This window comes from Halichoerus grypus, chromosome 6 (assembly GCF_964656455.1).
Source record: "Halichoerus grypus chromosome 6, mHalGry1.hap1.1, whole genome shotgun sequence".
NCBI classification, from domain to species: domain Eukaryota; kingdom Metazoa; phylum Chordata; class Mammalia; order Carnivora; family Phocidae; genus Halichoerus; species Halichoerus grypus.
Window position 1 is genome coordinate 76,727,211 of NC_135717.1, and position 27,019 is coordinate 76,754,229.

At 47.8% G+C, this 27,019-nt stretch overlaps 1 protein-coding gene across 9 annotated transcripts in view; it reads right to left on the reverse strand.

Moving 5' to 3' along the window:
- Nucleotides 1-27,019, reverse strand: part of CACNA1C (calcium voltage-gated channel subunit alpha1 C) — a 649,893-nt gene that overhangs the window by 253,296 nt on the left and 369,578 nt on the right. For all 9 annotated transcript variants that reach the window (XM_078075431.1, XM_078075429.1, XM_078075427.1 and 6 more), the window contains exons 4-5: nucleotides 12,315-12,454; nucleotides 5,647-5,786 (exon numbers count right to left, since the gene is read on the reverse strand). In XM_078075431.1, coding sequence (XP_077931557.1) covers nucleotides 5,647-5,786; nucleotides 12,315-12,454 — 280 coding nt within the window. The remainder of the gene's footprint in view (nucleotides 1-5,646; nucleotides 5,787-12,314; nucleotides 12,455-27,019) is intronic.

The following is a 27,019-nucleotide window of genomic DNA, read 5'->3' on the forward strand; positions in this document are numbered from 1 at the left end:
AGGGTTGAGAGATAGAGCCCCATGTCGGACTTCATGCGGGTGTGGAACCTGCTTAAGATTCTCTCTCTCCCTTGGCCCCTCCCCCTTCCTCTCTTTCTTTCCCTCTCTAAAAAAAAAAAAAAAAGATTTCAATGGCATTTAATACACATATGGATGTTTAAAAAATAAGAGCAACTTTTTGGGCTTAGAGTTACATATCCCACAAACCATCCAACTAACCTATTTGTTATAAGAAATAACATATGTGTATATCCAAATATCACACAACTGTCACGAAGATCAAATAAGATAGAAGAAATAAACACCCTCTGGAAATGCTAAAGAGGCATTTATAACTGGAAGCTGGTTTAGCATTAGAATTTGAGTGAGCTGGGTAGTTCTTAGTAACTGCTGTGTGTAGTGCTGCCCCTCAGCCATGAGGCAGCTGAGTAGAGACAGCCATTTAGTCTACAGAGATTTATCTGGCATTGTAGATGCTGAGGATATAGCAGTGAACAAAATGAACAAAAATTGTCCTCACGGAGGTTATATTCTCATGAGACAAGGGGAAAGTAAGTAAATAAACAAGTACATACACAGTGTGATAGAAGGTGGTGAGTAAAATGGGAAAAATAAAGCAGGGAGGGGGCACAGGAGATATGAGCATGGCTGACATGGGTGGGGAGAGCGGGCCTCTCTGGTGAGATGACATTTCTGTGGAGACTGGTCTGGTGAGCAGGCCAGCCCAGCAGAGAGTGGGGAAAGGGCGTTGTGGACACAAGAAGCAGCAAGCATGAAGTCTTGCTGGATTTGGAATGTTGGAAGCATGGCAAGGAGGTCACGGAGGCCGGCAAGGAGGGACAGACAGAGGGGAGGGTGGAGGGAGATGATTTCAGAGGAGAGACAAGTGAGACTGTGTAGGGCCCTGTGGGACTCTGGCTCTCATCAGTGAGTGAGGGGAGACTTGAAGGGCTCTGAGCACAGCTGTGATGTGTATTTTACAAGGATTTGTATTTCAAAAGGACCATGTTGGCTACTGTGTTGAGACTAAGCTGTGGCAAAGGGTGAGCATGGAAACAGAGAATCCAGTTAGGAAGCTACTGTAATGATCCAGGAGAGAGGTGTTGGAGGTGGTAAGAAACAGGAGTTTCTTGAAGGTATGGCTGATAGGATTTCCTGGAGGATTGCCTACAAAGGGTGAGAGAAAGCAGTAAGTCCAAGGTTTTTGGCCTGCATAACTGGAAGGATGAGGTTGACATTGACCAAGACAGGAAAGACTTTGGGAAGATTGGAAGTTCTGTTATGGATGTGGTAAGTTCGAGATGCTTAGACATCAAATTAAAGGAATGGAATAGGCAGGTAGGTATACAAGTCTGGAGTTTAGAAGAGAGGTCTGGGCTGGTAACATACAGTTTGTAGTTATTAGAAGACATTTAAGTGACATTTAATGCCAGAAGGCTCAGGATATTTAATGCCAGATACTAGGGAACAGAGTATCCCTGAGATATAGAAGAGGTCTAAGGATCGAGACTGCAGCTCTCCAATGTTAAGAGGATGAGAATGTGAGGGGAAATCAGCAAGTGATTCTGATAAGGAAAAGCAAACGAATTAAGAAAGAACAGTGTCCTGGTAGCCAAGTGATGACAGTGCTTCAAAGACAAGGGATGATCAGCTACATCCAATGCTGCAGCTAGATCAAATACAACAGCACCAGGGAACTAACCACTGGATTCCGTAATGTGGAAATCACTGGTGGTCTTGACAAGAGATGTTTTACTGGAGTAATGGGGGAGAGAGCCTGACTGGTGTGGATTTAAGAGAGAACGAGAAGACAAGAATTGAAGACAACAGATAGAGGAAACTCTTTCGAGGAGTTCTGCTGAAATATGAAAGAAGACACCTAAAAGGCCTATGAAATGGAATTTGTCTAGGTTTGTAGTGGTAGGAGATATTGCTGACATCTTCCTGGATGATATCAACCAAACTAGCCCAGGGCACTTGTTCACTGTGATCTACATACTTTACTATTTAAAAGTCGCACATATACCTCTCCAGGAGAAAGGGTGACAGGCTGGATTAGCACTTCCTTTAAGCTCCAAAAAGAGCTACTCTGTTGGCGACCCATGGAACACAAGACACAATTGTTAGCCCTATGTATAAGCATGAAGCCACCTGCAAGGCTGCCCACAATTTCAAAACCATCTCAGTGTGATCATCTTTAACGACAAAGCTATCTTCTTGGACTGCATGGCAGGTACTATTAGGGCCTTATCTTTGAGGTACTGTACCATGTCCTCATCTTCTTGATGAGAGAATTCCAAGGTATGTTACCTCTTCCTGACCCCACTCTACAGTTCTACCCTTAATTAAATGCATGTGGAGATGGGACACCTTCTTTAGGAAGTTTTTACAGTGGAACCCTAGCTACTGTATCTAATCTGATTCTCCTTTTTAATGCACTGAAGCACGAGTGACTCTCAACCATATGCATCTCTAATTAAGAACTTCTGTACTAGAGTAATTACTGTAACTATTTCTGCTAATAAACTCCTCAATCTCTTTGTTTTAGACTGTGCTATTTGTTCACAATTATTCACCCTTGCTTCTCTGTAGGTACAGTATAATTCTGTGTCCCATTATCCTTGGGACAAAGATAGCAATTGGACTTGCTTTGGCCCCTGGAAAGTGAGTAGCCATGATACAAGCCATTTTGAGCAAAAGCCTAAAATATGCTTGTGTGGCTTAGCTCTTTGCCCCCTTTTTGAGCATCTGCCCTCTGCCATGAGAACAACATGGCCTACTGGATGCTTCTTCAACCTGGGCTCTGGAATGAGGTAGCATATAGAAGCTGGTCAAGCCCAGAGTCCAGCTAAGCCCAGAAAAGTGGCAGCTGGCCAACATCATCATGTAACATGACCAGGTATAAATGTTTCTGATTTTAAGTCACTGAGAATTTGGGATCCTTTGTTCCTATAGCAAAAGCTGACTGATACACTCTTATTAGATTGTCAGATTCCTCAAGTAAAAGGACTGTATTTGTTTTTTATGGTATGTCCTCATACCCAGAACAATGCTCTGAAAGTGTGGGCTCCTAATAATCATGTACATTAGAGGGTAAGATTCATTATGTCCACTGTAGTTTGGTTGGAAGTTTGGAATAGTTCATAGTTCCTATCACTGACACATTGGCTGCACCATCATATTAAGCTCCTTAAAGTCATGTTCAAAGTTATTCTCCCCTTCCTTCTCATTCCTTGATTTTAGTCTACTGAGTTATGGCTGACTGACCAAGAAAACCCAAAGAATTTAGGCTTCACAAAAGGGAAATTGGATCTTGGCGATCATATTCAGTTGAACCTTGAACAATATGAGTTGAACTGTGTAGGTCCACTTACAGGCAGACTGTTTTTGGATAAATACAGAACAGTACTGTAAATGTATTTTTTCCCACCATATGATTTTCTTTCTTTTTTTAAAGAATTTATTTATTTATTCGAGAGAGAGCATGCACGAGAGTGCACACGAGCAGGGTGGGGAGGGGCAGATGGAGAGGGAGGAATAGGTTCCCCACTGAGCAGGGAGCCTGACTCGGGGTTCCATCCCAGGACCCTGGGATCATGACCTGAGCTAAAGGCAGATGCTTAACTGACTGAGCCACCCAGGTGCCCCTGTATGATTTTCTTTCTTTCTTTCTTTTTTTTAAAGATTTTATTTATTTATTTGAGAGAGAGAGAGAGAGCATGAGATGGGGAGGGGCAGAGGGAGAGGGAGGAGCAGACTCCCCACTGAACAAGGAGCCCAATGCAGGGCTCGATCCCAGGACCCTGGGATCATGACCTGAGCTGAAGACAGACGCTTCACTGAATGAGCCACCCAGGCACCCCCCTATATGATTTTCTTAATAACATTTTCTTTTCTCTAGCTTACTTCATTATAAGAATATAGTATAACACCTATAAAATATGTGTTAACTGTTTATGTTATTGGTAAGACTTCTGGTCAACAGTAGGTTATTAGTAGTGAAGTTTTGGAGGAGTCAAAAGTTATACGTTAATTTTCAACTGCGCAAGGTGGGGGCCAGCACACCTAATCCCCACATTGTTTAAGGGTCGACTGTATACTGTTTCCAGTCTTAGATGCCCTAAAATGGTTAAGGGGCAAGTAGAAAGAATCTGTTCCAAATGTGTTTGTGTGGCTTAGCTCCATGTTCACTTTTGAGTTTAAGACAGACCACAGACTTTGCCCAAGGGGCTCCACTGCAAAGAAAACATTCCAACTCTTGCCTTCATTTATCTAGTAAATGCCCCTAACTTGTACAGAGACCATTGTAGGCATGGTGCAGGAACAGAGACAATATAAGGCACAGTTCTGGGCTTCCAGGGGCTTATAATGTAATTGAAGAGATGGGATATATTTGTAAAAGTCTAAGACAATCAAGAGTTTTATACTAGCTAATCCTTTACAAGAAGTTGTATAGGAGAGAAAGTTGGTTTGGAAGTCAGGAGACCTGACTTCCTAGTCCTGCTCTGCTGCTGGTTAGTTAGGTTTCTTTGGGAAAATATTTTCACTATTCTGTGCACGTACGGAAAGAATAGAACAGGTTAATACAAGGTTCTTCACGTTTCTATGGTAAGGGCTCGGTGTTCAGAGGACCTCTTTGTTTTCCTGTCCCCTGCTCCCATCTCCAAGCTTGTATGGTTTCAGCCCAGTCATAGGGATCTTCTCTACCTTGAGTTATGGGCCAGATCTGATGGAGCTGACTTGAGAGGGAAAAATCTCAGCACGCAAGTCCAGAATTATGCTCAGATCGCACCAATCGATCAAGGAGGAGTGGAATGAGGAGCTCTCTGAAAGTTGACTTAATCCCCAAGAGCAACTGGGGCTGTGCTTTGTTGGGGGTGACGCTGGGTGCCCGAAGCTGCTGTTTTCAGTGCCTGGGGTTCATCCATAGTGGGGCAGGCTTCTGGAGGAAGAGGTAGAAGAGGGGCTGTCCACCGGACTGATATCTGGATAGACAATATCTCTCCAATGCCCTCTGGCCTGATTCAGAGAGCTGAACACCCTCCACCCTTGGGCAAAACCAATTCTCTCAAAGGCAGGCAGCCTGTCCATAAATAGGGCTTCTGAAGCCGGAAATGTCCCATTTGACATGAAAGAAGGAGAGGGTTGAGAGAAATGGCAAATAGAACTTTTTGAACATCCACTGATGCTTTTCTGATTTTTCTTTGGAAAAATACAGAAAGTAGAGATAATCTCATTGGCTAAAATACCTTGAGCCTGAGCCTCAGGGATTAGCCTTCTCTGCTCACCAGGCTCCTCTGCTGCAAATGTATTTAAATCCCCAGCCCAGGGCCTGGGGGTAGGGGGAGGGAGTGGGGCGGGGCTCAGATGGCCAAGGGATTTCTTTCTCCGGGTAGCCTGTCTTCATTTGGCTGTTTGGCTGCTATGGATTCTTTCCAGGGGTTTACAGGAGCTGGGGCTACAGTGTGTTCTCATGGACTCACATCAGAGTTAGGTTCTTTAAAGCAAAGGAATTCATTTAAGAAAAAACACCTCCGTTTATATGGAATCAGTTTTCCTGGCAAAGTGCTCCTGGCAACTCAGCACAGGACAGCAGGGGGTGGGTGACAAGATACCACTGTGAACCAGAAGAATGGCTTTACTTACTTGGGACTCCAGACACCAGGCGCAAGGGGCGCAGCACGCGGAATGCCCTCAGTGCCTTCACGTCAAATCCAGCTCCTTTCCCTCCCAGAGCATTTGCCCCGTCGGCTTTGGTTGCTTGTTCTAAAATTGCACTAAAAAGCCTAGAAGAGAGGAAGGGGAGACGGAGCTGTCAGACCCTGAATTCTCTGAAGGAAGCTTGGGAGAGCAGAGTTTGCAGGCATCCCCAGCCCAGGAACCAGAGCCAAGGTGTGTGCGTGGGAGGGACTGTGACCATCCTAAGATGACATCCCCTCGGTGTGGGTATCGCCCTGCCAAGGGCATCACCACTGCCCAGAGAGGTCTGAGAGGCGATGGGCAGGCCCTTTGCAGTCATAAAGCCGTGCACGAACACAACTGGTTTTGTGTAAGCTGGGCGGCCTGGACAGAAGTGTAAAGTTGCTAAAGTTTGCTGGAGTGTCTCCGTCCTTTGCAGTGCCCTCTCTCCACTCCATGGTTTCCTAGCTCCTGCCCTCACATGGCCAGGAACCACACCCTCTCTCGTCTCCACACACCTCCTTACTCCTAATGATTCCGCTTTGATTTTGCCTGGGCACAAATAGAAGATCCCATAGACATTGGCTTTGTGCTGCAGATACAAGGATGGGAAACTAACCACTGGCTTTAGCAACATGCAGACTCCTGAGACTTTGAAAACAACTGTTTTGGAGAAGTGATGGGGACAAATGCCTAATGGATATGGGCTCAAGAGAGGATAGGAAGAAAAGTCCGAGACAGAGCTAACAGAAATATGATGCAAGCCACAACTATGAGGCATATATGTAATTTAAACTTTCTAGCAGCCACATTAAAAAAGTAAAAACAGGCAAAATTAACTGTGATAATATATTTTATTTACTACAACATAACCAAAATATTATCATTTCAACTGTAATAAATCCAAAGAATTTTTCATGAGATGTTTGTTATTCCTTTTGTGCTAAATCTTCGAAATCTGCTGTATATGTTACATGGACAGCGTGTTTCAACTCCGATTAGCCACATATCCTGTACGGAGTGGCCGCACGGCTGGTGGCTGGTGGCTACAGTATAGACAACACTTCTGAGGAATTTTGCTGTAAAAGATAGTAGAAGAAAAAAGATGGTTGCCAGAAGAGGGTGTGGAATCAAGAGAGTCGTGTTTGTTTCTAAATGGGAGATCCAGCGGCATTTTTATATGTGACGGGAGGTATGCAACAGAGATAGACAATCTGACCATGCAGAAGAGAGAGAACAATTACTGGAAGGATTGCTATCCTGCAGGAGGCGGAAGGGATCTCTTGCACCCGGAGGGGTACTGGCCCTAGATAGGGGAAGGGTGGTTTATCATGGTTCAAATGGGAAGGTACATCATAGGGGTACAGATGTTCTCCTTGGTTACATGTGTTTTCTCAGGGAAACAGGTAGCAAGGTCATCGGCTGAAAATGTGAATGGGGAGCAGGTATTGGAAGTTTAAAGGGGGAGGCTAAGGTATAAAAGACTCACCAAAGAAAGTGGAGGAGTGAATGGAGTAGCATATAGAGTAGGGTTGCCAGGTATCATCAAGGACCTATTTGAAGCTGGTGGTCACAAGTGTCAAGTGAAACCCATCAGCTCAGCTTTGCAGGTTTCTCTACGCCTTTCAGTGGCACAGCTTCAGGTATCAGATGGATTTCCATCTAGTTGGATTTGATTAGGGTTGGTGTTTTTCCAAATGAGCAAGGTAAGTGAAGAGAGGAAGAAGGAAGTTGACTGTACACACAAGTGAGAGATTGTGATGGGGCTGGGCATCTAAGCTGGTTAAAAGGAGGACTGGACACAACGGGCAGAGGAACAGAGAGAATGGGACAGGATGAATGGATTGTCAGAGTCAAAGTACTAGAGGGAGTAAGCTGGAAAGATGGCTGGTAGTGTTTCCAGAGCTGGGTGTTTGGTTTGAGATTATGGGGGAGGGCACAGTTATTAGTTACGGCAGGGATATTGGCTATCACCATGGGAGTGGGCATCTGAGATAGGATGGAGTCAGGATCCCTGGGCGGGGGGTGGGGGGTGTAGATATCAAGGAACCAAGAAGCTACTGGAGGGGACAGCAGGAATAGTGAGGTTGGAGAGAGTTGGGAGTGAGCCAAGAGCTCCTGTCTTCAAGGAATGAGGAGTCTCCAGAGACCCAGAAGGGGACCCCATAGGGAAAAGTAGGAGTGGAAGGGTTTGATCACACACATCAGAATCAGAGGTGGCTAGGAAGCGGGGAGGGCCAGCAGTCTGAAAGCAGAAATAAGAGAAATTCAGGGCCCCTTTCCTGACCTCCTGGCTGTGGAACAAGGCATTTGGGAGAGAGTGGCCATCTCTTGAGAGACTGTGATGGAGCAGGACCCTTGGGGGAGCCAGGAGGTTAAGTGAGTGGCCAGAGACAAAGCTGAGGGTTTAGGGCAGCCCTTGGGCCACTCGCTCTGTACATGGAGTTTTGCTGGAGCTCAGCTACACCCCTCATTCACATACTGCTGCTGTCCATTGCTGTTTTCTCGGAAGAGGTGACTAGTGGGGACAAAGCGCACAGCTTGTGAGCTGAAAATGCGTATCTGGCCCTTTACAGAAAATGTCTGCTGACCCCTGAATGGGCAGTGGCCTGTGGGGAACACAAGGCACAGTGGAAAGGTTTCAGGGGGATGGCGAGGGAGAGGGGGCACAGGGTTCAAAGAACCATGTGGGAATGGGAGCCCGGAATTTTGGGCTTTTGTGGTAACCGAGAAAAATAGGGGAAAGGACACATGGGGGCAATTTCTGTCCTTTGTACTAGAGATGACTACCAATTCACTGTCAGCAGAGTGTGTGCTGGGCTGTGGCCGGGGGTCAAGGGGGAAGCCCAGGTATCAGAACTGGGGCCCCACATCTGACCTGCATTCGAGGCCAGGGCAACTTCGTTCTTGAGGAATAGGCTTGAGCTCCTGAAATGACTCATGCCCAGGGAACTGGATCTGGAAACACGGGAGGCTGCAGCTGGGGGCTTAGCTTTGCAGAAACACAAATCTAGGCAGGGCCCAGCGAGGACGGGGTTGGTCTAGATGAAGGATTTCCAAACTGTGCTCCATGGAACTGCTTAGGGACTTCTTCGGCAGCGAGGCCAGAGATAAGTGGCGGGAATAGAGTGGCTTTCATGGTTCTCTGAGTAAGGCTTTGCTTGAACAATGGGTTTTGTAGCTAAAAGAAGTTTGACAACTCTGGCCAGACCACATCTAAAGTCTTTCTCAGCCCTGTGATTCTTTCAGCTCAGCTTGGCAGTTTGATGGTGTCATATGTTAGCTGGTGATGCCTTGAACCCCAGGCAGAGTTGCCAGGATGGGGGAAACGGGCTTCTTTCTCTGCAGAGAAATGTTCTTTCCACTGAAGTCTAGATCGCTGAAATCTTAGAAAATGGAGACCAGTTTGCAAGTTTGTCAAACAACATTCCAAATCCAAACCAGATTTGGTTCCTAGTATTTCCTGGAAGAAAGCAATACGCTTATTAGGGTACAAGATGTTCACATAATATTATTTATTGAAGGGAACAGAGGTTAGACAACTTTCTTTTCTTTTCTCTGCCCCAACTTGATGCAGACACTTTATTAAGTGTCTGATTTTAATTTTTAAAAGGTAGAAAATTCAGGAATAGGTCTAGGAAGTGTTCTTGGCTTGTAGGGGCTGGTGTGTTTCTCCTTGATTAGATACTGTAAAGCTGAACCCACTGCTTTGTGCCTATCTGTCCCTAAGGGCTGGGTTCAGATATGGATGCTTGGCAGGGGGATTCTTCAGGAGTTGTGTCTGGCAGTTCCTTAGCTGGACTTGGAGCTTTTAAAAAGAGGACAACACAGCTCTAGAGGGCCCAGCAGTTCAGAAAGGCAGGGCCACCATACTGGGAGAGAGATGGTAGCAAAAGCCCTTGCAGCTGGAGTAGAATGTCTCAGGCAGGGGGATCTAGTGAGGATCCCTAGGTCCCTGGCTTGAGGTGGGGAGAGGTAGCTCACAGAGGCCTCTGAAGTCCTCCCCACTTTCATTCAGCAGTCTCATCTCCCCACTGTACCAAGGAGACCCTTCCACTTTAGGAAGGAAATATGACAGGTCTGTGGGGGTTAGGCAATGCCTCTTGTCACAGGACCCCGCGTGGCAATGCCGACATGAGAGAGCAGCTCTTGGCCCGGCACTCAGGCAGCAGGCAGGCAAACCCGGCTCTCCCAGGGCAAGGCAGATTCCCCTCTGATTGTAGGAGAGCCCAAGAAACTGTCCCCTAAGTGGCTGCAGAGGAGGGGCCCGGGAGAGTAGATATTTCCCAGGAGACATAAGGGAAATAGACAGATATCCATTTACTATAAAAAAAAAAAAGGGCAGGAAAAGGAGGCATAGCGGTAGAGAGGAGGTTGCTACACCGTGTGTGTGTGTGTGTGTGTGTGTGTGTGTGTGTGTGTGTGTGCGTGTGTGTGTGTGTGATTTTTCAAGTTAGAAGGATGGGCCAAGATTGAGACTAGACAGAGAGCCGCTAGGACCAATGCCCTTGGAGAAGAGAAACTGGGTGTCAAATATGTCCGTGTGTGCTAGTAATGGGGGAAAAGCCCAACGGGTCATGTGAGCCGCAAGCTAAGCAACCACTAGCATCAAAAACTCTGTGGCTTAAACAGCCAACCAGAGGCATCTTTTGGAAGAGGGCCAGTCTGGATGCTTTCCTCTTCATCAGCTTCACGGCCCAGACCCCAGGAAGATGTGACTGAAATCTGGGCTGACCCCATGAAGCCTGCCCTCTGCGGTTACTGGGAGGAGCAGCAGGGCGAGGGATAAAGCAAGGTCCAAACAAGCAGAAGACGCAGGCCGCAAGGCAAGGCATCTGCTCCCTCCCTCCCGAGCTCCGGTTTAAGCTCTGCCCTGTGCTTCCGGTTTCGACCTCCCAGGCTGCAGGTGAGGCCCTGGAGGGGGCAGAGCATGGTACGCAGTCAACTCTAACTCATTCCACAAACCTGAGAAGAAGATATAGCTTCTCTGCCAAAACAAAATTAGTCCCTGAAGGCACCCTTATCTCTCTATCAATCTCATTCCTGGGGCTCTTTTCTAGGCATATGTGAAAGGTTCCCCAGAGCCCGAGGCCGTGAGAAAGACACTGAATTTGAAAGGATTTAGGGGCATGTGGAACAAGGCACCTTAAATGCCTTTGCTATGGTTTACTGGAGTTAATTCAAGGCATTTGTTCAGTTATTCTTTGTTTATCCTGGTGTGAACAAAAGCAGCAAGTTCTCTTATAACTGCGTCCTCACTCTGAGTCCTCTGGAGCCAGATCTATGCCTGGCAAATACTCCAATAACTTTAGTGCTTCTCATGTCACCCAAATATCCTTGGTGTTAATGTGGCCAAAGTGTGTCTTTCATTGGCTGTGCAAAAAAAGACAACAAAGAAAAACCCCTAAAGCAGTTCCAAACAACCCTAATAAGTCATCCAGATGGCCAGAGGCAAGGAAATAACTTCTCAATGGTCTTGATTTGCTCTTGTTATTTCCTGCAGGAAAGACCAGACACTCCCATGAGATGATGAGCAGTGAGTGCTCTGGAGGAGTCCACAAGGACCTGTCTTCACTGGGATGGCACAAATGGTGCCAATCAAAAATAGGTTCCTGGGATATGGCCCCAGTGACATATTGACCTTGACGCTGAAGGCTAGCGGAACTCCACGGGAGTAAAAATGCAAGGTGGCCACCATGTGACCACTCTCCAGGCTCAGAGAAACGACAGAAGCCCAAGTAGAATCTGCTGTAGGGTGCCCTCCCTTCACAAAAGAGAGGAGCAGTTAAAACTTCATCAACTGTGTCTTAATGAACTACATTTCACATAGCACATGTACAGGATCTTTTTGTAAAGTTGCTAACTCCTAGATAAGGAGATCATCACTTCCGAATTTTATTTATGATTCTTTACATTGCTTTTTTTTTTAAAGCATATATTGACCTTGATTTATCTCATGCTACAGCGGAACAGCGTGTTTGGGGAAGGTGTATTTGGTTCTACTTAGGCCACCCACGACCTTGGCCCTTTAAAGTTCTCTGTTGTTTCCTCACCCACTTATCTCAAGCAGCCTGTTTCCTGGGGCCTCCGATGAGGCCCACTGTAGAGGTGAGAGTGGGCATCCATAGCACCTATGCCAGCTTCATCCCCACCCCCATGCCCATGGGCTGCTCGCCAGGCCAACTGGACGAACTCTGCTCAGGAACACAGCAGGGGAACTGGTTCGAAGAGCTGTCGGGCCAGATGTGGTTGGAGATGGAATAAAAGACCTCAAGCAGAGGAATCTCCTCAGCTGCCAAGAGGATGCTGAGTTCCATTAAAAGCCCTCAGGTTCCACTCTGTGTTGTGTTGTGTTTGTGTTTGTGTGTGTGTGTGTGTGTGTGTGTGTGTGTGTGTGTGAGAATGCACACATGTGAGCATGTGTGTGAGGGAGATGTTCTTAAGTAAGAGCTCTTTTCCCTTTGGAGAAAGTCTGAATTCAAAGTGACTTTTAATGGATCCTCTCATCTTGCCTGGTGCCCAGTGCCGCTGTGACCAAATAAAAAAGAGATACAAATAACAGAAGGAAACAGAGGCACATGTTGGTGGATAGTAAAGGGTGAGGGGAGGGAAGAGAGAAAGGTAGTGATACTTACCCTACAACCACAATTATAAAATCTAGTAAATTCCAACCATTGCGGAGGTAAGCGTTGGGGTGAAAGAGAAGTCCATAGGCTATTACTTTTAAAAATGCTTCCACAGTAAAAATTATGAGAAAGAGATATTCCACTCGTTCCTAGGAAACAAAAATAGAAGGGAGAGAAAAATAAAGTCAATGAGATCGGGGATCTGGAAAGTTCTGAACCAGCAGATCTCACAAGCAGGTGGAGGAGAGTGCTGCCCACTCTGTGGTAGGATCTAGGAGGACCTGGGTAGGACCTCCTAGCCAGATTACCAACTCCCCAGTCTGTTGCAACCTTAGACCTCCAATTCATTGGGCATTAAGGGTTTTTTTTAGTCTTCAAATGTCCCATTAAAATGCAAATATTAGGGTGGTAGAAAAATGACACATTTTGGAAAAACATCTTATTTAGTTAATCAGTGAATGTTTCATTGTACCTTCTCAGAAGAGAACTCATAATGTCTTGATCTAGAGGGAAATGATGCCAAGACAGAGGAGAACAGTGCTCAGAAAGGAGGGGACAAAACCACAGGAAAAGTGTACCGCCACCTTGAGGTAACAAACCCTGAAGATAAAGAAACCATCTTGGGGGAGTGTACTAACCACATTCTCCAAACTGATAGACCAGGAATACAGCCGCAAAGAAGTTGAGACATTGAAAAGCTCCTAACAACAGTTGAAACACAGGCAATCTGCTCATATACCCTGACCCTGAACTAGAAGTCTCTCTCTTTCTTGAGAAAATAAAAATCTTTGTCCAAAGACAGACCCCGTCAGCTGAGAAAATCAGCATTTCCAGGATGGAGGCAGGCAGTGGGGGTGGGGCAGTGAAGAAAAAAGGCTCATCTCTTTTCTCAAAGGGTGGGAGGTAGTGTTTTTCCTCCCTTTGCCACCTTGAAGAAGGCTTTGCATTTAAGGATGAAGCTCCTGTCCCTGGGAGCCCACACTTAACAGGACAAACTCGTTGGCTCAATTAGAGCGAGCCGACTCTGTGTGCTGATTCACTGGCTTCCCTCACCACTAATTGCTTTCTCCCACAACCTTGTTCCCAGTGCAGAGCCTTAATGGCCCCCACCAGGCAAAGGCTGCCTGGATGCCTTCATGCTCCACTGCTCGCCTCTGCAGGAGGCTCAGCCCATCTCTCACTGGAGCCACAAAACACTGGTCCACATGGCATTCGGCCACAGATCCTCCAAGCAGGACAGGCCCAGTCACAGCCCCCAGGAAGCAGTAGGCTCAGAACTCCTGGACCTATCTTCCCATCCTGTGTTGGGTCAGATGGAGCTCACCTGGGAAGGCATACTCGCTCTTGCCCAGCCTGCTGGGAAGGTGCTCCAAGCCCAGGGGCATTGAAGTCTGATGGGTAGCTCTGTGGGGGGAGGCTAGCCCACACATATACCTGTGCTCCCATCCATTCTTTCTGATTTGCTAGACTTGGCATGAGTGCAGGCCTCGCTGTGCCCAGCTCAGGGTGAAGCAGTTTGAGGAGGCAAAGTTTAAAAATGCAGAATTCTGGGCCCTACCCAGACCTATTGAGGCGGATCTCCTGGCTATGGAGCCTGGAAATGTGCATTGCAGATGATTCCAGGTGTTTCTGAGGCACCCTGAAGTTTAAGAACCACTGGCCCATGTGCCGATGAAGGCCCTGATCAGGCAGTAGCTGTGGGAAGGGAATGGAGAAGCCGGCATTAATCTGCACCTCAGAGGCAGGACTGTCTTTTACTCACTACCTATTACAGAGGTGGGGTGGGGGAGCATGACCCAGGAACAAATAACAGTATGTGGGAGCCTCTGGTCTTTTAAAATTAGGTGATGTTGGGTTAAAATGGGTTGATTCGGTTGATGATGGGTTAAACCCCATCAGGACGGAGTTGAAAGGGAAAGCATGTGCAACCTGAGGGAGTTTGTGGAAGGTGTGTGTGTGTGCAGAGCTTCAGGTAATGTGGGCATCTGATCAGCTGGAGTGAAGGTTACGGGGCTGGAGAGGTGGGTAGGCGCAAGATGACCAGGGGCTTTGGAGCTGCCCCTGGGTGCTCGGATTCTATCCTGAGGAGATAGTGAATGTTGGAGTCAGACGTGCGTTATAATCTGGCACCGGTCTAGAGAGTGAGGGTGGCGATAGGGGTGGAGGGAGTTGGGGGGCGTCCCATGCAGAGACCATGGAGGCTTGAGCCAAGGTAGACAACGGGATTGGCGAGAACTAGGTGGGTTTTAGAGATAGAAAGAAGGTAATTTGGTTTCTGGCTGCATGTAGGGGTTGGGGGAAGACACAGCAGAAGTGCTCCCCGCCCCCGAGTTTTCTAACTTGGGCGACTCTGGATGGTGATGCCTCTCACTGCAGTGGGGGACTTGAGGGGAGAGCCATCAGTTCTGGACTTGCTGAGTTAAAGCATTTGTGGGACATTTGTGGGGTTACTGGTGATCAGACATAGGAGGTCAGGGGGAGTCCAGCTTGCAGGGAGGGCTGAATGAGGTTGCCCAGGGAGAGCGTGCCAACTAAAGAGAGGAGAGATGAGGCTGGAATCCCTCTCGGTAAGGGGCAATCTCATCCCTTGGAAAGCACTTTCACATTATGGGAATGTACCTCCTTGGCAGAAGTTCTCCTGCTTAAAGCCATTGAGTTGGAGAGATAGAATCTTAGAGGGTATTTAATTAACCTCCTCACTTGAAAATCCAGAATGCTGGTAAGATACCAAGGCCAGGGAGGTATGTGCAGAAGATGGGAAAGCAGATTCCCTGACCCTTGGTCCAAAGGTCCATTCATCTCATCTCGCTTTCCTGGGTGCCAGGGGAAGGTTTCTCTCTGGTCCCCGCTTATCCCCAGAGACACAACTGGGTCAGTCCTCATACTAAGTTGTTTAAGGATCTGAGATAGAACTGGAAAGGGTCCAGGTGGCCAGTAAGAAGGAGTCTGGACAAAGAGTCCTGAGAAGGGGTAGGTGCCTGTTGCCTCTGAGCACGTGCGCATGCTGATGGCTCTATTGTATTCATTCTGACTTTAGGGATTGAGTGCCCTTGAAGTTAATCCCACCCACCCACCCCAAACCCAAGAAAGAAACAAACAAAAATGTAAACAAGTGAAACAGCTTGGTTGATCCTTTTAAAACCTACGTTGTGTTGCCACAGAAACACCTAAGGGCAAAAATGAATGGAGTGGAGAAATGCAAAAGTTTGTCCAAGACCTTTCTCTTGCTGTGCTGAGGTCTTGGTGCCTCTGGTCCTGTGAATACACACTTATTCATAGCCCTCCTCCTGCCTGAGTTCTGAGGCCAAAGCTCCATGCTCCCCTGAATCCTGAGGGACCACAGAGCTCTCTGAGAATGCACAACACTCAGCCTGTGAACTGCCCCTTTTGATCTGTGATTTTGGGAACTCAGGAACTTTGGGAGCCAACCTGGGAAGTTCCTGTTCCTACTGTTCTGTGTTGACCCTGGAAAGGGTCAAGGAGGCATGCAAACCTGCCGATGAGAGGACGTCAAGGCTGGAATGGGAATACGCCGGAATGGAGTCCCAGGGCTCCTGGAGGATCCCCTTCCCATATCAAGGGTGAAGCCCTACCTGCCTGGGGCAGGTGTGATGACTTCAGCCTTTCAGACACTCCTGTCTTCCTTCCTTCCTATCCAGGGCTCTTTCCCCTTACTGCTGCCTTTCCATTTTCATCTTCTTCTCCCTTCCTTTCCTCTCTCCCTGCTCATTTCTCAGCACTACTGCAGGCAGCTGGTGCCCATGGCAACACCCATGTCTCAAATATTTAGAAAAATTCAGTGGAGAGAGCCTCAGATTCCAGGAACCACCATGTATTCTAAACACTTGTGGAACTAATAGACACTGATGAGTACAGTATTAATTTTAGTTTTCCCTTTATCTTTTCATGTACATGTATCCTACCTTTCATTCTATAGGACAGAGACTCAATTATCTTTTGATGGTAATAATCTTGATTCTGGTACCACTAGCTGTGTGTCTTTGGGCAAGTCACTTTACTTCTCTGGGTCTGTCTCCTCGTCTGTAAAAGAACTAGCTAAGCATTAAAAAAATGCAGTGTTGCAGAGAGCCCTGGGCTTCCACAGTGCTGCTCTGGGAGCAGTTACAGGTTAGGGGGGGCTTTGCTCACTGACCCCCCGCCACCTTGAACCAGAGCAGCACCATTTGTACCCACATGCTAAGTTGTCCAAGGATCCTAACACAGTTCAAAAGAGTCCAGGGAACCGATATGATGGGGTGAGGACAGAGACTACACAAGAAAAAGAAGTAGCCATCTCTGACTAATCTGGAAGACTTTTATTGGCTTTATAATGCTGGTTTCTGCATTAAGATTTTATTTGAGAAGAAGAATCACTGCTTTGTTTTTTATTTGTTTGTTTTTCTGGGAACCTTGAACACCAATTCCAAAGTCGTAGAGGACTTCCAAAGTCTCTTCAAAATTCTATGGCAAGTGAGGATGCCAATTCCTGGTATGAGTGCGGTTCTGCCCAAGGCACAGTCAGATTCCAAGACATGGAAAGGAACAAAGGGTTCCTCTCCTCATTGTTCTGAGGATCACTATAAATACAAATAGATTTTATAATAAAAAGGTTCTTCAGTAAGGAGATCATTAATATTTGTGCTTTAGGAGAACACAGACTCCTTATGAGCAGAAGCCATGCCAGGGTAGAGCTCTTCAGACAAGAACAACAATGGACAGCCTGCCATGTCTATACACGTGTGCATGCTTCCGCACACACACACACACACAAACACACACATGCATGGCACAGCGGGGTGATGCCCACCATCTGTGTTGAACACTGCACAGCTTATACCTGCTATATAACAGACCAAGGTGTGAGAATTCATACTAGGAGAGCCTGTGTGTATTCACTTAAATTTATGCAAGTGTACTTATTGGAGCTGCCAAGATTTCTACACCAAAAAGAATTGATGAGAAGCCCAGTCATATAATTCCATCTCAGTACAAGGTGCAAAGACAAGAAACACAATAATAATGTGTCAGACAGCACCTTGTATTGCAGATTGTTTCATAATTGAAGTATCATTCATCCTGACCTCTAAAACAGCCTCCTGACTATTTCTAATGAAGGGAGATGAAGAAACTGGAATACCTCAGTTCCTACTCTCCAATTTTTCTCTCGGTCCTTCACTCCTTCATGCAGTAGGTCACACACATTTCCTGAGGGTCTACTCTGCCCCACACCACTTGCTGCATTGCAAGTGTCTCTTAGGACACTGAGGGACTTGGTAGAATATTAGAAGCTGGAAGGACCTCCTACAAAGACACACATCCCAAGTAAGAGGACTTGTCCAAGGCCACACATCCACCCCATAGATGAGTACTTGTGTTTCCTGATGGCTGGTCTGGTGCTGTTCGGGCCATAGCACAGCTGTCTCTATCTGTGGGCTGACTGAGATTCTGGATTACTGTGTCCACCAGGGGCCTCTGGGCAGTAAAGGGCCATCTATGTGGTGTAGCTGGAAGGAAGGGCAGCAGGGATCTCCAAATCTTCCTCTCTCCTGGGGTCTCTAATGGTGCATCCATCAGTGGATGAGGGATAATCACACAACAGAATATTAGTCAGCCATAAAAAGGAATGAAGGTCTAACAGGATACAACATGGATGAGCCCTGAAAACATGATGCTAAGTGAAAGAAGGCAGTCACGAAAGGACAAACATTGTAAGATTCCACTTAAATGAAAAGTCGAGGATGGGCAAATTCACAGGGACCGAAAGTAGAGGAGAGGCTACGAGGTGCTGGAGGGAAGGAGGAACTGTTTCAGGGCATGACAAACTTTGGAAGTACACAGTGGTGATGGCCGCACAACATCTGGAGTATAATTAGTGCCTCTGAGGTGTGCACTTAAAAATGGTTAGGATGGCAAATTTTATGTTATGTATGAGTTTACCACAGTGAAAAAAAGAGAAACATTCCTTTGGATCTTAAAGGTTTTCCTTAGGGGTCTCCAACCAAAGTACATGATGTCATGTTTAAACCTGTATCAGCCTTCACCTTCATAGGGACTAACTCATCAGAAAGTTGACAGCGTAATCTTCTGTGAAACCCTGGACAGATGCCTGGGCAGACGCCTGGGGCACCCGGATTGGGAAGAAAGGGGCTGGAAAGGGACGTGGGCTGCCCCTGAGGATGAATGCTTCAGTTGCACAATTTTTTGAGGACAGGCCCTTCCTTCCCAAGGGCCTCATTTAGAAGGTGTCTGGTGGTTCAAATGGTCTGGCCTTAAGATTCAGGACTTCTAGCAAAGAAAGAGGGGACAGGACAGGGTGCCTGGGTGGCTCAGTCATTAAGCGTCTGCCTTTGGCTCAGGTCATGATCCCAGGGTCCTGGGATTGAGCGCTGCATTGGGCTCCCTGCTCTGCAGAAAGCCTGCTTCTCCCTCTCCCACTCCCCCTGTTCCCTCTCTCGCTGTGTCTCTCTCTGTCAAATAAATAAATAAAATCTTAAAAAAAAAAAAAAGAAAGAGGGGACAGGACAAACCATTTAATAGCCTAAAAGTAAAGCAGCTTTGAAAAAAAACATTTCACCTATTTAGCGAGGGCAAGTAGCAATTGAGCTGAGTGAGTTGAGAAGTATGCCAGTGTCATTGGTTTTACAGCAGCTCAGTTTAAAAAAACAAAAACTCTCCTCCAACTGGATTGTTTCTCTGGGCTTACCCATGACGCTAAGTTGAAGTGCTTATCCACTTACTAATTCCTCAAGTTCACGTCTTCGTCTCTGGAGGCCGGCCTTGCCTCGGCTGCCCCAGCCCAGCGGCACCTGACTCAAACCCAAAGAGTGCCAAGCAGGCCACCTTGGATGTTGGGGTATGGACCTGTCTGCTCCTCCTGGACCCTTCACTACCCCTATCTCCAAGACAGCATCTCTGTCCATCCCTGGGTCCCCCCCAAGTCTGGGTTCCTCCGTAAACCCCATAGGGCAGAGACCGGCCTGCTTCAGTTCTTTATCTGGTGTCCAGCGTGTGGTCGGTACAGAGGGAACAGTCAACCTTTGTCACGTGCTGCCTGCATCCCCCTCCTGGAGTGCCCAAACAGCACGCAGGCCAGCCTCCTGCCCACAGCCGGTGATCCCTCCAGGTGACCTTCTCCACCTCAGGCTGTCATTTCCTTCTAAGGTGGCCCGTCCTTCACTGGGCAGCTCTGGCTGTCAGAATATGGCCAGCCCCTTCCTCTCTAAGGAGTTCACTCCGGCTCAGGGATATTACCTTTCCTTTGGGTGTAATGGAGTGGAGAGGGTGACAGATATTACCAATCAGGGCTGAATTACTCCCGGGGACAATGGGGCATTTGCTTAGTGACCTGTGGGCTGGAATGTAATTTTCCAAATGGAGGGAGTGTGCAGCAGTGGCCTCAAAACTCTCGTAAATGCCCCCCTTCGTTTGAGGAGTCACACCAACCCCTGGCCCAAGGAAACAGACCCTGTCTATGCTGCCTGTCCCCACTGCCCATCTCCATCTAGGCCTCCACCACTGGCTGGGTATTAAAGCAGCTCCCTAACCCCTCCCATTGACATCTAGGCTGTTTTACTGCATAAAAGTCTCCAACGGCTCCCCTCAGCCTTAAAGTGGAATCTAGCCTCCTTAGCCTGGCTCCCAGGTCTGTCACAGTCCCGCCCCACCTGTCCCTCAGGCCTCATTCTCAGCCCCCACACTGAGCTCCAGCCACACCAAAAGGCTCACGCAAACCAGACAGGCTGTTCTGTGCAACTCTCTTCGTGCCCTGACAAGCCCCGCCCCTCTCTCTACCTGGCAGACTCCCTCTCAGAGCCAAGCCAGCTTCAATGTCATCACCTTGTGTGGACTTGTCAACCCTCCCCTGCCTCCTCTATCCCCAGTGGGCTGGAATTAATCAGTCCCTCCCCCCAGCTACAGCACCCTTTCTTCAGATGATAGCATTCATCACAACGTGTGTGTTTTCTGTGTGTTTCTCCTCTCCGGGGCAGAGGGCCTGCAGGGCAGAAGCAAGTGTCTTTGTCACCTTTGGTGAAGAAATGTCTTTAAATGAAAGGCAAAGTGACAGAGGAGAGAGGGCTTTGGAGTCAGATACACCAGGGATCAAATTATTTCTCTGTGACAAGCTACATAATCTTCTGAAACTTTGGTTTCTTACCAGTAAAGTGGGAAGAGTGGTAATAATGAGAACTAGAGACCAGAGTCATCACTCAAATGGTAGCTGCTGTCATTACTGCCACCCCGGCACCTGCACACAGTAGGTGTCCTGCACACGTCCATGGAGTGGACATCCCTGCTCCAGGGGACTTAGTGTGTCCTCTGCAGAGGTCCTGGCTCTGCTTGCTCCCATGACAGCCTGCTGGGCAGCTGGAGTATTCAGCGGCACCAGCCCTGCTGCCTCTCCCTGTCTCTTCTCCTGCCCTGGCCTCAAAACGGGTAGCACAACTCACTTCTATGCCTCTTTGGATCCTCGTGACTTCAACAAAAACTAGAGACAGTCCTCATAGCTCCTTTCTATTATCAAAGCAACTTAAAAACCAAACCAAACCAAAACGTTCTCTGTGTCCTGTTTGCTGGGCTCCACGTGTTCCAAATGTCCTTGCCCCATCTCCCTCCTTAGCCCTTAGATCTACAGTAATGGGTTCCATTCTGCTAAAGAAGCTCCCAGCCCCAGAGCTGTGAGCATTTCCCTTGTGTCTCTGGGAACTTGACAACACTCTGCCTCTTGAAGTGACTTGTTTCAGTTATGGCAGACAAGGGTGAAGGATGAAAGTCAGTGCTCTTCAGGAGTAGAGGGACCCATGGACGTAGGAGGTTTGCTAACCACAGTTATCACACAGTAATCACCACACCACCACAGTGATAACTCACTGGGTAGCACTTTACAGTTTAGAAGGCACTTTCTCATACATTTTTATGTTGAGTCTCATGACCTCTTTGTGAAACAGAAAGGGTGAGTACTTTCTTTCCTTTTATTCCTCTTACTCCCACTTTCCTTTCCTCCTCGCATCACCACCACCACCATCACCACTGCCATCACCATCACCACCTGCACCATGATTACCTCACCACCATCATCATCACCACCTGTACCATGATCACCATCACCACCTGCACCATCAGCACCACCACCACTATTATCATCATCACTGCCATCACCACCTCTACCGTGAGCATAATCACCACCTCCACCATATCATCACCACCACTGCCATCACCATCACCACCTGTACCATGATCACCATCACCACCTGCACCATCACCACCTGTACCATGATCACCATCACCACCTGCACCATCACCACCTGTACCATCAGCACCACCGTGATCACCACCTCCACCATATCATCACCACCACTGCCATCACCATCACTACCTGCACCATGATCACCTCACCACCATCACCATCACCACCTGCACCATGATCACCATCACCACCTGCACCATCAGCACCACCACCACTATTATCATCACCACTACCATCACCACCTCTGCCATGAGCACCATCACCACCACCACCACCACCATTTCCTCCTCCTCCACCACAGCTGCTGTTAACACCTGAGTCTGGGTCTGGATGTTTTAGTTATAATATTAATAGTAACTCTGTGTGATAGATTAAAAATATTACCTCCATTATATACACGAGGAAACTTATCAAAGAGATTTAGTAATTTTCCATGAAGTCCTGCAGTGAGTAGGCAGTAGAGCCAGGACTCTAATGTTTTCCCCTTTGTTTATGGTTATAGTCATAGATGGACCCCACCAACTCAGCCCTCAATACCCCAGGGCCCATTTACTTGGCACATAGGATGTGCATGGGGCTTTGTTGGGGCTATGCTGGATGATTTTTGTCGAAACCCAGCAATGTGAAGCAAGCGCTTGAGATGCACAGCCTGCTTGGCTCAGGGCACTCTGTATTCCCACTGACAGTGTAAAGGCATGTGGCTGTAGGTGCTGGCTAGAGTATGGACCCCTGCACTCTCTTCCTACTCCTAATCAAACCTGGTCACTACTTGTGAGGAGCACTGTGGCCATAAACCAACCACTAGCCTAACCCAATGGAGGCCAGTCTATTTTCCTCCATCCCTTGGCTATGGAAGGGGCATGTGACCCATCCCTGGCCAAAGTGACATGAAGGGAAATTATCTGGGATGCCCCTAGAAGATTCCTCATTAATTAAAAGGGAGAGAGAGAGATATACATTCAAAAGAGCACTATAATCTCTTTTTTAGCTGGACATGCTCATGTCTGTATATGAAGCCTGGAACCATGGCAACCATCTGGGGATCATGAGGACTACTAGTGGAGGACAAGAGCGACATGCTGATGGTGGCAGAGAGGAAAGGTGGAAAGAATTGGAGTTCTGGGTAAAGTCATTGAACCAGTGAATTAACTTAACCAACTTTGGTGCCATCCTAATTTGTGGCTTATTTTATGTGAGATAAAATCTCCTTATTGTAGAAACCATTTCAAGCTGAGTTTTCCAGTACTTGCACCTGAAAGCACCCTTACTGATAGGCTCTATTTGCTATCTCTACACGTCAATCCTCGTTCAGCCTCTTTATCCTACTGCCTTTCTGTGCTTCCAGTGCTTATCAGCTGTTTGGGCACATTAGAGCAAAGCTTAGCCTCACCCAGCCGGGAAAGGCGAGAGCTCGCAAACGCTGTAAGACAAACGCTCCTCTGTCTCCGGGTTAGCTCTCAGCCTGTGCGTGAGATGCTTATTTCAGATTATGCTCTCAGACTAGATCTAGAGAGCTCAGCCCAAATTCCCATCAGAGGGTAGCCCATGTAGTTCTGGCTTAGCCTTGTTTCAGCACACGGCTGTCGAGACAAAAGATACGGCTGGGTGAGGCAGTAACATTACAGTCCTGAGAGAGGTTGGGTGGAGAGGCACAGAGGATTCCCTTCAACATCCCAGCACCAGAAGCCTGGAGATGGAGGATATGGATGCAGACTTGGCATTTCTCTCCCTAGTGTGGGTTTTTTTTTTTTTTCCCCACCCTCACAGGATGAAGAAATTTCTGAGCAAGGAACTTTCCAGAACCTCACTTTTATCATGCCACATCCCTCCTCAGGAACTTAAAGGGATTCCTTACTCCTAGTTGATTAGGCCCCAGCTTTTCTGCTTGAATTTTTCCCTTCCCACATATGTACCTTGTCTTCTCCCAACACCCACCACTGGAGTTAGGATGCTACTTTCCTGCATGCCTAGTTCCATTCCAGCCTCTGTGGCTCCTAGCCTGGCATGTTCTTACTTCCTCTGGGGCCAACTGGATTCCTCCTTCCATTAGAGGGTTGCTTTGACTTCTCTAGAGCTTTCAGTTTCCTTTTTCTGTGGGCCCTACAGCCTTAGGGCAGTCATTTGGAATTTTTACATCTGGCTTTATGGCATGTTTTAAACATTGAAGTCGATTTTGCAGTCTTGGCCTCTTTCACATGCCTGCGCTTTTTGCTTTACAATGTGCTTTTACATCTTTCTCTTATCTGCTCCCCAGACAGCCCTGTGGGTCTGCAGGCCGTCTGTCACCGAGCCCTTGGTGTGCAACTGCAGGGGGTAGAAAGGAGGGGCTGTTCCCCAGCAGCAGCCTTACCTTCTGCCCCCATAAAGACACACAGCATCGTCACTATGAATGAAGAACACGTACTGAGGGGCCCACCCTGAAGGGCACGGAGACTAAGGACTGTGATTGCAAAGGGTATCAGACTTCGCTCTGTCCTCCAGGGGCTCATAGGCCAGGAGGCAGGAGGATGTGCCTGATAGGGAGGAATTCTAGCACAGGGTCACATTTGCTACCTGCCAAATGACCCCTGTAGATAAGAAGCAGATTAAGAACGTGGAGAAAAGGTGGATTTCCAAGGGCTGGAGGCTAGCATAGATGGTGTGAGCTGGGCCTGAGGGGTGAGGCTGGGTGCAGTGAGGTGATTTCCACATGGGAAGTGTAAGTTCCCACAGAGACACAAGGAGAAGGCCATTTATGCTAGAGAGTTTGCACTGTGGGAGACAAAGCTGGAGAGACAGGTAGGATCTAAATTAAATCGACAGGATAGTGTTTATACGTCATACGAGGGAGCTGTCTCTGGGATTTAAGGTCTGTGGGATTTAAGGTCTGTGAGATTTAAGATCTGTGGTGACTTGGACTGAGGATGGTTTGTGATCGAGGGATGATGTGTGCCAAGATATGTTTTACAAAGACAAATATGGAAAGCAGTCCTGAGACAGATTAGCCTGAAGTCGGGAGACCCTGCAGTAGTCCAGGAATGAGGTGACAACAACTTGAACCAGAGAAGGCTGGAGCAGTGGGACTGGAAAGGCAGTGACAAGTTCAGAAAACACTAGGATGGGAGGTGGACCGCGAGGGGACCTTCAAGCATGACATCAAACTTCACATTCGGAATGGTGGGAAGAACGAGTGTCATGGGCCGAGTCCAGAGCTGGAGCTGACCAGAGCCCACAGAATGGCCTGGGCATGGCCCATAAGCTCTCTGGGCTGTGGTGTCTTTCTCCACTGAATGCGAAGTTTGGCCCAAGAATCTCCACTCCCCTTCCTGCCTCTGGCTTGAAGGCCACCCAGCATAATGGGAATTCCATGGCACCAGCAAATCTGAGTTCTTAAATTTTAGATCTCCCACGATTGCACCTTAGCCAAACTGTTTAAAGGTCACACGCCTCCACTTCCTTAGCTATAAAATGGAGATAGTATCTTCCTGTCGAGACTCTTTAAGGACTGAGGGGAAAATGTACACTAACATGTTAAACAGGAAATACTTAAGAAATGTCCCCCTCCCTACCACCACCCCCTCCAGTGGTTCTAGAATCCCATGGTATCTGAGATGTCCCACAGACATGACGAGGAGAAGCAACAACATCCAAGTGCAAATGCGTGCAGAGCCCTGGAGACAATGGTGGGTCAGAGCTGAAGGCGTGGGTTCGAGAAACCATCTGTGTAGATGAAGCTGTGATAGTTATATGCAACCATGGTCAAAGAATAGGGCAAAGCTGATGGGAACAGAGGTGAGAGGTTCGGGAAGGGGATGCTGGCAAGGGGGCGGCCCAGAGAGGTATTTATCAAGACCAGCATCATTTATGCCATGTCCATATATGCTTAGTACTGTTTACTTAATACTTCTGCTTTCAATCGACTTGCTTTTCTTATATAGACATTTAGGAAGGAGATTTTTTTTTCACTAGAAGTAACCCTGCCACCATAGAAGGTGACAGTAAAAAGAATTATTAAAAGTGTTCATCCATGTACTACCTAAAATCATCTCACATGCCAGCCAGGACACATGCCACACTTGGGGAAACACTGTGCTCGAGAACTGTCCCTTGAAAGGGTCAGACTGACTCCATGTGGCTTCAGAAGATAGGACTCATCAGCAGACATGATAGGGAGGCCGATTTTGTCTCCTAGGAGAACTCTTTAGAGCTGGTATTCTCCAGTACTGGGAAGGGCTGTCTCGGGGCAGGTCACCTGTGGGTGTGCATTCAGGGACAAAGCCTCAGGTAGAGCTTACACATCTCTTCCAAGGTCCCTCTGATGACTAAGGGTACTTAATACCATGAGGTGCCCTCACATCCCTCAGCAAGAAGGAAGCAAAGGAAGTGAGTGAATGAATGGATGCATAGGCGGATGGATGGACGCACGGAGGCAGAGAAGGGCTATTTTCCACGCAGACATGGGTCCAAGGGCAGCACAGTGCTTCTGCTGTTTTGGCTAGCCCTCTCTCCCTGCCATGCACGTGGGCTTGCCCAGGCCTGAGGCTGCTCCGGGTCTTGTGGCCCCGTAAGAACATCACCCCAAGGAGACCAGCTCTGGCTGTGTATCCACTGGATCTTCCGTCTCAGCTTCTCAGCCTCCCTCCTGGCTGAGACAGGCAAGTGGCACCCTTGATCCAGGCTCCTTAAAAACCGACAGGCAAGGAAATGAATGCCCACCACCAGCAGCCCAACCACACTTCCCATATGGTTCAGAGACATTAGCATGGACGTCAGTTTCCGTGAACAAAAGCCATGGTTGGGCAGCCAGGACCCTCCCTACCTAAGTGGCCTCTGGCTCCTGCCCCAAAGGGAACACTCCCCTCACCCAGCCTCTGTTTCTGCTCTTTTACCCCCTTAATGCTCTGGTTCTATCCTGGTGGCTTGCGCAGAAGGCTTGGGAGGACCCTCAGGCTTTGTGGTGTGCAGAACGCATCTGGGCATGAAACATCAGGCTAGAGGGAACCTGGAAGTTTTGGGGGTCCACTGCCTTCTTTTCCAGATGAAGATAGTAAGGCACAAAGAGGGGTAAGGACTTGTCCAAAGCCACAGAGTTGCATAATACAAACGACATAGTAATAACCCCCATTTGCACGATTTTTTTTAAACCGCATTGCACGTATGCCTTTTCTGATCTACTGCATGCTTCCTCTAGCATCTAAACTTCCACAGCGCTTCTGATAGGACCGGGACCATGGCGGGAGAAGCAGGTGTGGGGAATCTCCTGCCCTGTGCTGTAGTGAATTGTGAGCACGCCTTAGTTCCTCCATCACATTATGGCGCTGGAGGTCAGGGCCTAGGCTGCCCGAAACAATGGCAGAGTATTGACCGCAGAGCCATAAGGACTTGATCTGCCATTGGCCACCGTGATTCCTGCGCACATCACTTTACCTTCTGGCCTCAGTTTCCTCAGCTGTCATACAAAAATGATAAAACCTACCTCCCAAGAATGTGG